This window comes from Myxine glutinosa, chromosome 3 (genome assembly GCF_964187855.1).
Source record: "Myxine glutinosa chromosome 3, kmMyxGlut1.1, whole genome shotgun sequence".
NCBI classification, from domain to species: Eukaryota; Metazoa; Chordata; class Myxini; order Myxiniformes; family Myxinidae; genus Myxine; species Myxine glutinosa.
The window spans coordinates 93,997,971-94,011,919 of record NC_136263.1 but is presented as its reverse complement, the minus strand read 5'-3'; the positions used below and the strand labels follow the sequence as shown (position 1 = coordinate 94,011,919).

At 45.2% G+C, this 13,949-nt stretch overlaps 1 protein-coding gene across 8 annotated transcripts in view; it reads left to right on the top strand.

Annotated features, from left to right (window-relative positions):
• The window catches only part of LOC137423373 (phosphomannomutase 2), an 85,090-nt gene extending 71,535 nt beyond the window's left edge, over window positions 1–13,555 (top strand). For 3 of the 8 annotated variants that reach the window (XM_078774293.1, XM_068110458.2, XM_068110459.2), the window contains exon 9: window positions 13,179–13,555. In XM_078774293.1, the coding sequence (XP_078630419.1) occupies window positions 13,179–13,283 (105 nt within the window). In that variant the 3' untranslated portion in view covers window positions 13,284–13,555. Of the gene's footprint in view, window positions 1–3,732; window positions 5,182–13,178 lie in introns of those variants that run through there. The other 5 variants (XM_078774289.1, XM_078774288.1, XM_078774292.1 and 2 more) reach the window with 3 other exon arrangements.
• Window positions 13,556–13,949: the final 394 nt, after the last annotated feature.

The window sequence follows — 13,949 nt, the reverse complement described above, 5'->3', positions numbered from 1 at the left end:
TCGGCAAAATTGAGTACCAGCTTGCTGGGGTGAATGATCCGGTGTGTACCCCGATTTAGAATAGGTACACCGTATCCCTGCGCATCGTAAGAGGCGACTAAGGGTTGGCGTCAGGAAGGGCATCCGGCCATAAAAACATTGCCTCAAACAGGGCCCCATGAGGTCATGGGGCCTGCAAGGCCAACCCCCACTCTAGCGGGGAAAAATGGCCTTAAAACGATCATTCATTCTCAGTTTCCATTCTCCACGACCACATAAAAACACATAACCACAACACAAAAACAAACGCCACCCACAAGACTCTGTGGCACACATTCCATCCCCCTCACCGGCCAGGTCATCACTCACACCCACCCCCAACTCCAAATTACATGTCCCCAATTTACATAGCAAGTCCTGAAGCCTGAGACAGTAAACATCAAGGCCTTACCTCTACCTTGATGAGCAGGTAATTGCTGGTTGGTCAGGTCCAAAGTGCCATCCACTCTCAAAATCCCAAAATTTATCATTGGACCAATCAAATTTCTCAAAATTTCACTTTTCTCCCCACTATACTGGCAGGTATGTGGATCCGCCTCCAACGGTGAACTGTACTAAACAACTACATGTGACTACGACAGCTCCGCACCTCCACCGTGCAAGGGTCATCGGGACAAGCTGAGCAGTCGAAACACCAACAAGGCCCATGAGCGTCCATAAGGGTGCAACCCACAATCCATCTTTTGGCCCCCCTGCAAGGAACATGCCTGCACCAGCCCCAGCTGGCCAATGTGGTGAGCACCTGCTGCCAACAAACACTACTGCACTCACAACCTCGGCCCTGGGGGAGACGGTCGCAGTGCGTGGCATTCCCCTCACGTCACCTATGCCGACCTCGTCCCCCAGTCCACACAACTGCAGCCCCCAGTGCCCACCCACACTTGACCACACCAAGGTCCAGTCGACAGCCATGCTCCACCAGGAGACCCACCCAGAAGACATGGTCCACACACCTTGGACACCCATAGCACCACGTTGACCCGCAACTACCCGACTATATCCCCATAACCCCGCGTCCCAAATATCGGCACAGTCGCCCCCGCAACCAGTTGAAAGCTGTGTCCTGCTAACCTGTCAATTGTTATCACAGCCTCCAACACTTTGGTCTTACACCCCTGGATCAATAATGGTGTCACTGCTGTCAGTGACCACCATTCCAACACAAAATTCACCCTTAAATTTGCATCTAACCCTCAGATTACACATGCCAAATATTTTTCACAACTTTCTAATTTCACCGACGAAGGATGCTTTTCCATACACATGCCAGCCGAGCATGGCCCATATGCTCGTCACGTTACCAATTCCAATCAACACTCCCATGGCTCTCTTCCCAAACCGAGAGTCCATAAATCGTAACGGGACATCTGTGGAAGATCACCCTCACACCATCAAGTTCCACAGATGTTCTCATGGTTGTCCAGTAGGCTATGTCCATCCCTGTCCATTCGGTTCGACCCGCGTACATAGACCAGCACAGCACGGCAGGTCACCACATGCTGGCTGTCCCAGAGTCTCAGGGTGAGGGTGTCAGGCCGCATGCCCAGGCGGTCACCACATCAGGCCCATGTTGGCCATCCGCGATGCCACCACCAAAGCGCGACCCACAACACCTCCCCCTAGTGGTCCTCATATATGCCATCCCAGGCACCTGAGGAACCACCTCGGACCCCCTGGAGGTCTTAACCCCCACCAGGGTCCGGTGACCCCGCCGGCCCGAGCCACAAGCTCAGGCGGCGCACCGCTGGACAAGACGCCTCACTCCACCAGACCCCCCGTGGGGCTCAGGTCGCACCACGACACCCATGGCTGGACCCCACGTCCAAATCTCACCAGCATAGCCCCCCAGCTGGCTGGCATCACCAAATTTCGAAAGGGGCAACTTTTCCCAGAGGCCATCCCCAATAACCTCTCCTGGTCCAAATTCCACAGCCCGGGGACCAACTCTCTCCAAGGCTGTTCCAAATCCAATTCCCATTTCAATTTAATTTTAAATGTTCTTTTAACAATTTTTATCTTTCTTGCCAAACCGCAGCTGCAGGTAACAACTCCTCCCTCAGGTTGTTCTGCCCCTCCCTGCAGCTGTTCCAAATTCCCTACGGGGACCAAATCGTCTGAGGCTCGATGTCCCGATTCTCCCAGGTCCAAATCCAGATCATAGCCAACGCACTCCCCCTGCTGGGTATTCAATTTCGGAGCCTCCATTACCCAATCATTGTGCACAGTGAGGGTCCCTTCGGTCACCTCAACCGCCTCCTCGAACCGACTCACCTCATCCCCCAAACTCATTTGGGACTGGTCAACCTTTACCTCGCTGGTATTGTCCCAGGTCTCCAACTGCTGGGTCACATCATGCTCATCCCCATCACCAATCAGTTCTGGCCCCGACAGGCCTTCCCCAATCCATTACTCGGACCCCCCCCCCCCCCCCCCCCTATTGTTACCCCCTCTTGCTTTGAACCACCGCCCTGGCACAGCAAGGATTCAAATCCATCCCCCGGTTGGGGTGTTGTGGCATCCACCCGGCCCCTAAAACCCCACACACCACCATGTATCAAACATTCCCCATTTACCTCTTGGCACTCCCCATTTACCTCCATTGCCATTCCCGGCTCCTGAGCCCCATGCACATCAGCATGGGCCGCACACTCTTCCATTGTCCCAGTTATCTCCCCCAGTTCAGATTGAATTTCTGCCACCCTTGGCTTCTCCTCTGCCCCATTGGCACCATTCTTTCGTTCTTCCTTCAATTCTTCATTCGTCCGGGCATCCATTTTGTTAATCATTCACTTCATGTCTCCCTTCAATTCCCTTTTCATTCCCCTCATTTCGTCCTTCGATTCTTTACTCTGAGCTTTAATGCTGTTATTCAATCGCTCATTCTGAGCATTCATGTCATCCTTAATTCCCTCTATCTTGCTTCTGATTTGCTCACTCGTATCGTTTATTAATTCCCTCATAAATTTAATTAAGGCATGGTCGGGTATCGCGGCCGTCCCTACGGCGGAAGAAGCTCCATTACTATGTCCCCCCCCCACCCCCCCAACTATCTCTGGCTTGCTTCCAGGGCTCTCTGCACCTTCCATTCTTTCTTGCATATCGCTCACCCCCTCCTCGGTCGAGAGAAGGTCGCTTTCCCACGCGGATTTTACCTCAGGAACCGATTTAAATTTAATGACGCGCCGTTCGCGTCTCGCACACCAATCGACGATACAATTTTAATCGCCTCCAACTGCGAAAAATTTTACTCCAAATTCTACACACTCCTTGAGACCAGTTTATAATAAGGTTCAAATCCCACTCCTTGACAACACTTGTCGCGTGAATTCCCTCGGTTAATACCGTGGGATCGCGGATGGCCAAACGAACTTTAATGGAGGCATTTATTCAATGACGGATTTGACTAGGCAGCATGGGAGGAAGAGGAAGAAGCACGAAAGCTCTTACCTGTAGCGATCTCACCGGCAGCTATGATCCTGTAGGGAATGAACTCAAACGAACATGGGGGTAAAATGTACAAAAATAAACAGGTTTATTTTACCGAACCCGATACAAAGAAACGCGACGGAAGAACTAATTCTAAATTGGGACGTCCCCACACAGATTTCAAATACGAGACAAAGAGAGAATGAATAAAATTAATGTCCTGTCGTGTATTTGTGAATGCGAGCTTATCTGTGTCTGGCAGTGTAGGGTCGGGTCGATGTTCCAGCGCGTCGTCCAACGCAGCTCCGGTTGGCGCGAACTGCCCGGTCCTTGGCGCGGAGCGGCCCTCGGCGCGCCCACTCGTCAGCGCTCCAACCCAGGCCCTGCTCGTCGTTCGTTGTTCACACACCAAGGCAAGGCAGAGAATCGACGGCGTTCCTTCTCTCCACCGTCTTTCGAACTGCTCGTTCCTCCACCAGATCCGAAGCAAGGGAATGCCCAGCGCGAAGGGACAGTCAGGAGCAAGAGGCCAAGGGAAGAGAAGCGAGGGAAGAGAGAGCGAATAACCCAGCGAAGAGACAGCGAAGAGCGCGACCGAAGAGACAAAATGCCGGCGAGCGAGTTTTGTCACTCGCGGTGTGACGTCAGCCCTCCTCTCTCCCAACCAGTGCCTTGTTTCTTTGTGGTCTTTCGCGCCTTCTGACGTCACTGGCGCTTGGCCTCCAATCAGCAACCTGCTTCTTACCCCCAACCAATCACACGTTCTCCTGGGCGTGGCTATTGCTTGTTGGTTCTTCCAAAGTCATTGTGGTGGCGGGGAAATTATTTAATGTGTGGTGCACTAATAGTCAGGTTCACTATGTTTTTTCGTTCAAAATCATGGTAGATTAGCAACCTATACATTTTTGGAAACGTTATTTCATGGAAAATCTGAAAATCAACATTTACATTTGCCAATTCCGACCAATTCGATTCGACCAAACGACCAATTCCATTCGACCAATTCGATCGATTCGATTCGATTCGATCCATCGAATTCGATTCGATCGACCATTCAACCAATTCGATTTGCCAATCAATTTGACCGACCTTTGCTTGTGTGGAACGGACTGTGAAAACGATGCGGACTATATTGTCGGATACGACACACAGGACAGTGATGACGAACTCTAAATGGCATATTCTGTAATCGTGTATGTTTGATGCCATTGACTGCCTGTGTATATTTTGTCATTGACTGCCTGTGTAGATGTGAAGTTATACTGACTGCATGTGTATATATGATTTTGCTGACTGCCTGTGTATGTTTGGTGATATTAATTATTGTGACACATTTTGATGTTATTAACTGCCTGTACAAAATGATAACATGTATTTGATTATGCAACTTATCGCGAATATAAAGACAGTATTTTGCAATTCAAAACCTTTGATTCGTGTCTTACCATTCCCCATAGCACTAATTTGATACTTTCATTGGATTCCTTGTCCCTGAAAATATAGGTTTAGTATATATTTTAAGGTTTTTAGGGTAATTAGAGGCAGAAATAGAACAAAATATGTATTTTACAGTGGCCATTTTGAAAATCCAAAATGGCCGCCATACAGGTATCTCTCCAAATGTAAACATTGATTTTTAGTTTCCTTATGCTATAACCTTTCCAAAAATGTATAGGTTTGCTAATCTACCATGATTTTGAACGAGATATAATTTATTGACAAAGTGAACCTGACTATAATGGGCCTATCTTATATCTATAGGATGTATTGCCATAAGGGACACTGGGATGCTCTCCTCGGAACGATACACAAGGGAATTTTACCCATAATCCCTGTACTAATTAGCATGCCCCACCCCCCTCGTGGCAAGGGACAAAGATACAATCTTAATCCGACATTCGGGCTGCAGAACCTATTACATCTAGATTCCCTATCACGACAGTCGAGCACCTACCTATGCAGATCTACCTGGATCTAGATATTCCTCTACCCCTAATTCATAACAATACTTGTACCAAGTTTGCTTTAAATATATTCAGCTGTTCTCAAGTTGTCACATCTTTACCTGACATGACCTCTGACCTTTGACCTCTTGACCCAAACATTTAATCAGTTAATCTTTCCATCATTATACATATCTGTACCAAGTTTGAATTATATCCCTTTAGCTGTTCTCAAGTTATAGACCTATTACTAGCTTTGACCTTTAACCTCTTGACTCCAAATTATAATCTGTTAACCTTTACATCATTATCCATACCTGTACCAAGTTTCATTCAGACCACTTCAGTCGTTCTCAAGTTATAGACCTACTAGCAGAAGTACCCGGCATTGCCGGGCGGGGGAGGGTAGGGGAGGGGGGAAGGAGAGGGGAGGGGAACGGGTGGGGGAGGGGAGGTGGGGGGGAGGGAGGGGAGAAGAGGGGGGGGGAGGGGGAGAAGAGGGGGGGGAGGGTGGTGGGGGAGAGGGGGAGGGGGAGGGGTATGGGGGAGGGTTATGGGGAGAGGGGGAGGGGGAGGGTGATGGGGGGGGGGAGGGGGAAGAGGAGGGGAGGGGAAACGGGGAGGGGGTGGAGGGGAGAAGAGGGGGGGGGGGAAGTACCCAGCATTGCCGGGTGGGGGAGGGGAGGGGATAGAGGAGGGGAGGGGAACGGGGGGGGAGGGGAGAAGAGGGGGGGGAAGTACCCGGCATTCCGTGTATAAACGTGAGGGAGAAGAGGGGGAGTAGGAGGAGAGGGGGGAGGGGGAGGGGAGGGCGAGGGGGGGGAGGGGGGAGGGGAGGAGAGGGGGGGGAGGGGGGAGGGGAGGAGGGGGAGGAGGGGAGGGAGAGTGGGGAAGGGAGAGGGAGGGGGGAGGAGAGGGGGGGAAGGGGAGAGGGGGGAGGGATGGGAGAGGAGAGGGGGGGGGGGGAGGGGGAGGGGAGGGGGCAAATGCCGGTCCCACTCCCCACCGATTCAGATTCCATGTATAATATTCCTCGCTGAAAAAAAATCTGGATCTAAAGATGAAAGAAAAAAAAACCTATGTGGTGTGAATGGCAATGTTCCTCGCTGAAATGTGAAAAAACGCAATCGCGCGGCAAGGAACATCACGTGATCACTCTGAGCGATCGATTGCAACTCTGCGTCGTGTCGTGGGCGTGGCCAACGTGGCCTCATGCTCCCAGGTGATTGGCTAACTCGAGCTCGAGAGAGCCATAATGCGCTACGTTATGGCAAAAAATATGGATCTCAAGATGAAAGAAAAAAAAACCTATGTGGTGTGAATGGCAATGTTCCTCGCTCAAATGTGAAAACACGCAATCGCTTTTCGCTCTGAAATACGTGCGAACGCGTAACTGAGTTAATGGCGGCAAGGAACATCACGTGATCGCTCTGAGCGAATCAGCGCGCTGCTCTGCCATTCCGGTCATAATATTCCTCGCTGAAATGCGCTGAGGTAAAAATATGGTAAACAAATATTATTAAATAAATTTTTAGGTCGGCCATGTTCTTCCCAGGCTCAATGGCCATGTTTGTGCCAAATATCAAGTACGTGAGCCTCTCCGTTTAGGAGTCTATCGGTAACATTACACACACACACACACACACACACACACACACACACACACACACACACAAACTGTGTTTTATATATATAGATAACAGACTTTGACCTTTGACCTCTTGGCCCCAAAATATAATCAGTTCATCTTTACATCATTATATATACCTGTACCAAGTTTCAATTAGATCACTTCAGCCGTTCTCAAGTTATAGACATATTACAGAATTTGACCGCTTGACCCTAAAATGTAATCAGTTCATCTTTACATCATTCTACATAAGTGTACCAAATTTGGTCAGAATCCCATCACTGGTTCACAAGTTATCGTGGTAACAGGATTTTTACCTAACATGACCTCTGACCTTTAGCCTTTGACCTCATGACACGAAAATCTAATCAGTTCATCTTTACCTCATTTTACATACCTGCACCAAGTTTGTCTGAGATCCCTTAAGCCGTTCTCAAGTTATCGCGGTAGCGAAAACCTATCACAGACAGACGGACGGACGGACAGCCGGACAGACGGACAACCGGACGGACAACCTGAAAACGTAATGCCTCCGGCGACGAACTGCACTCGGTAGAGCGCATACCTCCACCAGGTTCAACATTTTACGTTTTGTATCCCACTGATAGGCTGGATCTGGATTCGGACCTGAACCAAAATCTAATCGGCTTGTTCTTGTCACCTACCCAAACTCATCCACCTGTTTTGTCATAACTCATCTGTTTTGTCATAATTTGTGCTTTCTTTTTGAAAGATCGATCATGCTATATATCGTTTTTGGCCATATAACTCAATCGTGAAGAATAGTTTTTAAAAACTTTCAAATCTGGATCCATATTCGGATTTTCATCAAAATCAAATTTATTAGTCCTTGTCACAAACACAACAAGTCAATCAAGTTTCGTCCGAATCCATCCAAAACCTTGAGATGTCGTTTTATCCATATTATTCAATGGTGAAGAATCGCTTTTAAAATTCTCTGATCCGGATCCGAATCTCCAACAAAATTGAATCAATTCTTCTTTGTCGAATACCCAACCTCTCCACCAAATTTGGTCCAAATCCGTCCACAACGTTTTGAAATATCCTGTTCACAAACAGACAGGATTGAAAACATAACCTCCGCCCACCTGTGTTGGAGGTAATAATAATAATAATAATAATAATAATAAAATAAGTAATAATAATAATAAAATAATAATAATATTGTCTATGGGTCTTCTTATGCTGACCCTTTGGCAGTAGGTTTATAATTAAGCTCTCACAGAATGGGACCAATCACACGAGGAACTCAAGTTGGGGTGGACGGGGAGATCTTGTATGCCGTAAGTAGTGAGGGGAGAACACTGAGCCCAAATTATGTGGAAACCGACAGATGCAAGAGAATGAGCAGCCTGGATACAGGATCTTTTATTTCCCCCCCCCCCCCCCCCCCCTCTCCCTGTGGCCATGCCCTGCGCCTCTTCAACATTCTTTAGTAACATCCCAGCTTCTTCCAGTGAGGGAGCACGGCACTGCCTACATGGTGACGCCACGCATACGGAGGTGTCGTCACCAGCGCTGCCCGTGCCATTCATGTGATACCTTCCAATTTGCTCTTGGTGACATGCCCTCTTGTAATACCGGTGCTGCGTCAAATACCTATTACCAAGAGCTCAGACCACGTACTGTGGTTTATCAGCACCAACACAAATGTCTGTCGACTATGAATTCACTCCTTATTGTCCCCCGTCGCACCGCGGAGCGAAAGGGGGACTATGGTTTTCCCCTCAGTCCGTGTGTGCGTCCGTGCGTGCGGACGTGCGTGCGTAAGCAAAGGACCGAATTCTAATTTGGTGTGTGGGTGCAACTAGGTATATGAGTGAAGTCACGAAAAATGGAACACTTTCATTTTTCTCAATACAGGGCTTGATATTTTCTTATTACAAATAAAATATCCACTATTTTACACTTGTATGATGTGTAATGGGGTCTCCCCTACCTGCAGAGACAACTTCAGTGCAATATAACAATTTTTGGTTTTTGCGTGACAGGTTAAAGGCCAAAAAAGGGGGTATTTTTGGCATTAAAATGTAAAGTAGTTAGACTATGACATTTCTTTGATCAACTATTATTAGCAGAAAGGTTTTGAGGTGTCTCCTTATTTTTTTATGTAACATTTAAATGCTATTGTTTATTTCAGTGAAAAAATTATCGTTCTACCCCTCTTCATTGCGGAGTAATTGAGATGGGAAGATGGCGCTATTTTCAAAGTGAGCTCAATTTGAGTGGTACTAATTATCACTCTACTCCTTTACAAATGGTAACAGAATAACTATATCTTTTGCATTTTTCTGTTGTAGATACCATTCTCTGTTGAAGTCTATAAAAGTCTATAAGTAAAATTCAATAAACATATCACATCATAAAATTTTTGTATGAGAAAATCATCAAAAAATTTCCGTCCCCTTATGTCACGTCCGTCACACCCTAATTTATTCAAAAAGTAAGAGTTACAAAAATATGAAAAAATATGCCTGAGGCAGCTTCAACCATTAGCTATTCTCAAACATCAAATGATTAATTTGTGCCTTCATGTTAATTTGTAGAAGGGGAAAATAATGATTCCGTCCCCTGAGGTGTCACATCCGTCACACTAAATTCAATTTAGTCATACTATTAGTATGTATGTCTCACTTTGTTTAGCATTTTCACTTTTCATTTCAGCTCACCAGAAATGAGAATACAGTCTTCCAGTGGCCAAGAAATTATGACATCGATTGTGTCCACCCATTTGCAATTTTCTGTGGCCCGCTAGACCTCACTGGAGTTGACCCACTGGAAGTCCCAGCCCTCAACAGGATCAAAACTGAATTTGGAAAGATGAAATGAACTGCTACAGGATTGTGCCTACCATCTAACAGACTTGCTCCAAATCAGGAGTTGATCACACTGTCTGTTGAGTTTTCAGCAGAAAGTTGCAAATTATTCCTCCTGGTCATGCTCACTTATCTTTCATGTCTTTGATACATAGGCCTGTAATTGGCTTGACATGGTGGTGCATAATGCAAGTAATGTGGTAAATAGCCATTTATTGTTGATACACGATCCTTGTTGAGTGTCAAAATTAGATTTTCACTTACCTTGATGTAATTTCATGTTGTCAGGTTGTCACAGTTTACAACTGACATGTTTGATGTGTTTCTGTTATTTGTTCTCAGCTTTCATCGATTTTAGAAAGACTGGTATCATGTAAAGAATTTCTGTCATGGCAAACTATCATTTATTATGGAAAAGTAACAAGTATCTTATGATTTCCATACATTGTCGCTTATGTCACGTCCATCACACTGAGGTGATATTGCCTTTAATGTTAAAATACACTGTACTTGGTGAACTAAGAGGGGTATATCGTATAAAGACATGAGGCATACAATAGATTTTGAGAGTACTTTGTACTCATGACCCCTACAATTTGCCAGAGGAAAAATTAATTAGAGGTAAACATTGCGAGGCACATGATCTTATCAGTGTGATGGACGTGACATAAGATATTGAATTGTCTAATTCACAAGCCTCCATTTTAAAAGCAAGGCAAGCCGTTATCCTCTAATCATTATTTTTGTACACGTGGACCCTCATACTCTAAAATAAAGCAACAGACAAACTGTTTAAAGGTAGAAAATTTTCCACTGCTGATTTTTACATAAGTGTTCCATTTTTCGTGACTTCACTTATATGGAAGAACCCTATTGAAAATTAGGTCGCCACGTCAAAATCCAAGATGGCCGCCACCATATATATATATATATATATATATATATATAAAAATATATATGTCTGAACCTTGTGAGCGAAATATCTTGAAAAATAAACGAACTACTAACTTCTAATCTGGTGTGTGGGTGTATCTACGCATAAGGAAGAACGCTATTGAAAATTGGGTCGCTACGTCAAAATCCAAGATGGCCGCCACCATGTATGTCTGAACCTTGTGAGCGAAATATCTTGAAAAATAAGTGAGGTACCAACTTTTAATTTGGTGTGTGGGTGTATCTAGGCATAAGGAAGAACGCTATTGAAAATTGGGTCACCATGTCAAAATCCAAGATGGCCGCCACCATATATATATCTGAACCTTGTGAGCGAAATATCTTGAAAAATAAGCGAGGTACCAACTTTTAATTTGGTGTGTGGGTGTATCTAGGCATAAGGAAGAACGCTATTGAAAATTGGGTCGCCATGTCAAAATTCAAGATGGCCGCCTTGCGTCTTCCACTTTGTCAACTCACATCACTTCACCGACGGGGGACCTAGGCGTAACGCTTGTTCTTCTTTCCTCACCTGGCTCCTCGCCTGGTTTACAGAGAAGACAAAACAAATTACGCTTTTCTACATAATGCATATTTCAACACTGCCCCTCTCACAACAGACGTAATAACAAGGCAACTTCTTCTGACAGGTCCCTGTTACAGAAGAATTTTCAATGCTACTCAAGCACACGATCTACCTAATTATCATCTACTGTATCTAATACGTACCCCCTCCAACGTAACAACAATAATTTAAACAGTTAATTTGCATCCACTGTGCTCTTTTGCCCTTTTGATTCCTCTTCTGAGTGATTGTGAACAAGTCAAAGAGTTCTGGCTGTGGTAAGTTTTGCCTCACCCACAAACTCAGGGATTTAAGTCCATTTTTAGTACCTTTTTTTTTTTCTTTTTTTTTTTATTGTATACAAGATCGAGCCTCGTGAAAAAGCTTACATTGATCACAACAAGACAAACTGACACATACAACATAAAAACATATGATAAAGGGAGCGGGAGACAAGATGGAGAGCAGGGACATCGGGAGATCTGTGGGAGGGAGAGGGCTTGGGGGGAGGAGGCATGGGGAGGGGGGGGGGGATTTTTATTACACTTCTTCAAAATTAAAATTGAGCTTAGGACAATATGTTTTGCATCTGATTAAGGGGTTAACACAGACACAGACACAGACACGTGCTCCTGCTGGGATCAAAACTTTGGCTGACTGCTCTGCATCAAGTGCATTGAAGAGGATCGAGGATGCGTAGAATAATGTGACATGAATAACGTTTGTCAATGGTATTATGTCACTTATGTAGGTGGGATGACAGATTGTTTGGGATGACCCTTGTGTGTACCTAGGTTTTACCAACATTTATCACACATTATGAATTATGTTGTATTCGGGGATAAAAAGTACGTATTTCGTCATCACATTGGGGGCAGATTCCATTGCTGCGTTTCTTAAATTGACATTTCCTCATGGGCCACCTTTTTGTTCTCTGTAAGATTCCTGGTTCTGTTTCTCTCTGCAGGGAGTTTTTTTATTCATGATGCTAATCGATTACTGTCCCTGCAGCATCTTTCTGTGGAGCCTTTAATCCTCCCAAAATCCATGAAGATTTCCCTCAAGCCTTCACTTAAGCTGCTAAACTGCCATTTGTAAAAGTTTTTGGGGAGAATGTCACCAAGTGCAGACTGTGACAAGGTCACAGTAATTGATCATAAGCCATTGCATGCAGCCATGGGAGTCAGGAGTGGGAGGACTTTTACCAGTATATATGTGAGAGTCAATGACAGCCGAAAGGTATGGCCATTCGTCTCTGTCTAGCCTGGGTTCAAATCTTGGCCTAGCTATACACTGTCAATCTCATGATTCCCAGGCAGAGCGAGGCATAAATGTGTGTGACATTCCTCCGATGGACGTTAAAATGCATGTCCCATTTGCCAGCATTAGATGGTGGATGTTAAAGATCTCACGGTGTATTTTGCAGAGAGTGCAGGTGAGTTATCGCCGGTATTCTGAAAAAGATTTTTAAAATCCCAACTCCAACCGAGCTTTTTTGTGCATCAGCAACTTAGCCACACTCCCAGCGATGATGCAAACCAGCAATCACGTGCTGTACACAAATTCATGAGATTATCAATGTATGGCTTTGCTTTCCAGGTGACATCAAAGCAGGGTTTAAATAGAAGTGACGATAAAAAGATATTTCTAAAGGGGGAAAAAACACTCTTTGCTTTTAAAAATTTTCATGAGATTGCAAGAATATTGGTCATTGTAAATAATGAAGCTTAAGAATAAAATATACTGAAGAAGGTCTGTAGTTTGCACCAGACATCTCATTTTCTTCGGTCTGTGTGTGTATCTAGGGAGGAAATGATTACGAGATATTTGAAGATGAGCGTACAACTGGCCATACGGTGACTTCACCAGAAGACACCAGGAGGCAGCTGAAAAAGTTGTTCTTGAGTTGAAAACTAACTCATGTACTTAAAACCCATTTCTTCTTTATTTGAAAACGAGTGGTGTGGATTGTGGGAGAGGGAAATATGCTTGAAAATGTAATGGGTTGGTGAAATAATCATGCTTGAAGTTATATAATAATGTTTTATGGTATGAGGAGACTTTACCGTGGCATTCATTGTTTCTTATGGCCACTCGAGTTAAATGTTGTGTATGCGAGATTGATTTTGATTAGTGATGATTGGTCAAGCACTAATGAAGTACTTTTGTTTTTTGTGATATATGTGAACCTAAATCAAGTGATATATATGTTATGTTATATATATATATATATATATATATATATATATATATATATATATATATATATATATATATATATATATATATATATATTGTTGCGGATCTCGGTTTCGGCACTCCCCTTACCGAGGGGGGTTTAATCCCCTCGTATTTCACAGTGGCCGTCCGAGTCCTGGAGCTATGACGTCACTTCCGGTCGGCGCTGAATAGGGTAGTAGGCCAATTATTCCTACGACCTAATTACCAGCGCCTTCCGGTAAGCGAGGAAATGAGCCCCGCCCGACCCGCGGCTGTGATGGACACGCAGAGCGAAGCGAGCCGCGACTCAGGCCGTTAACAAAAGGACTAAACCCGACTATAGCGGTTGGCCAAAT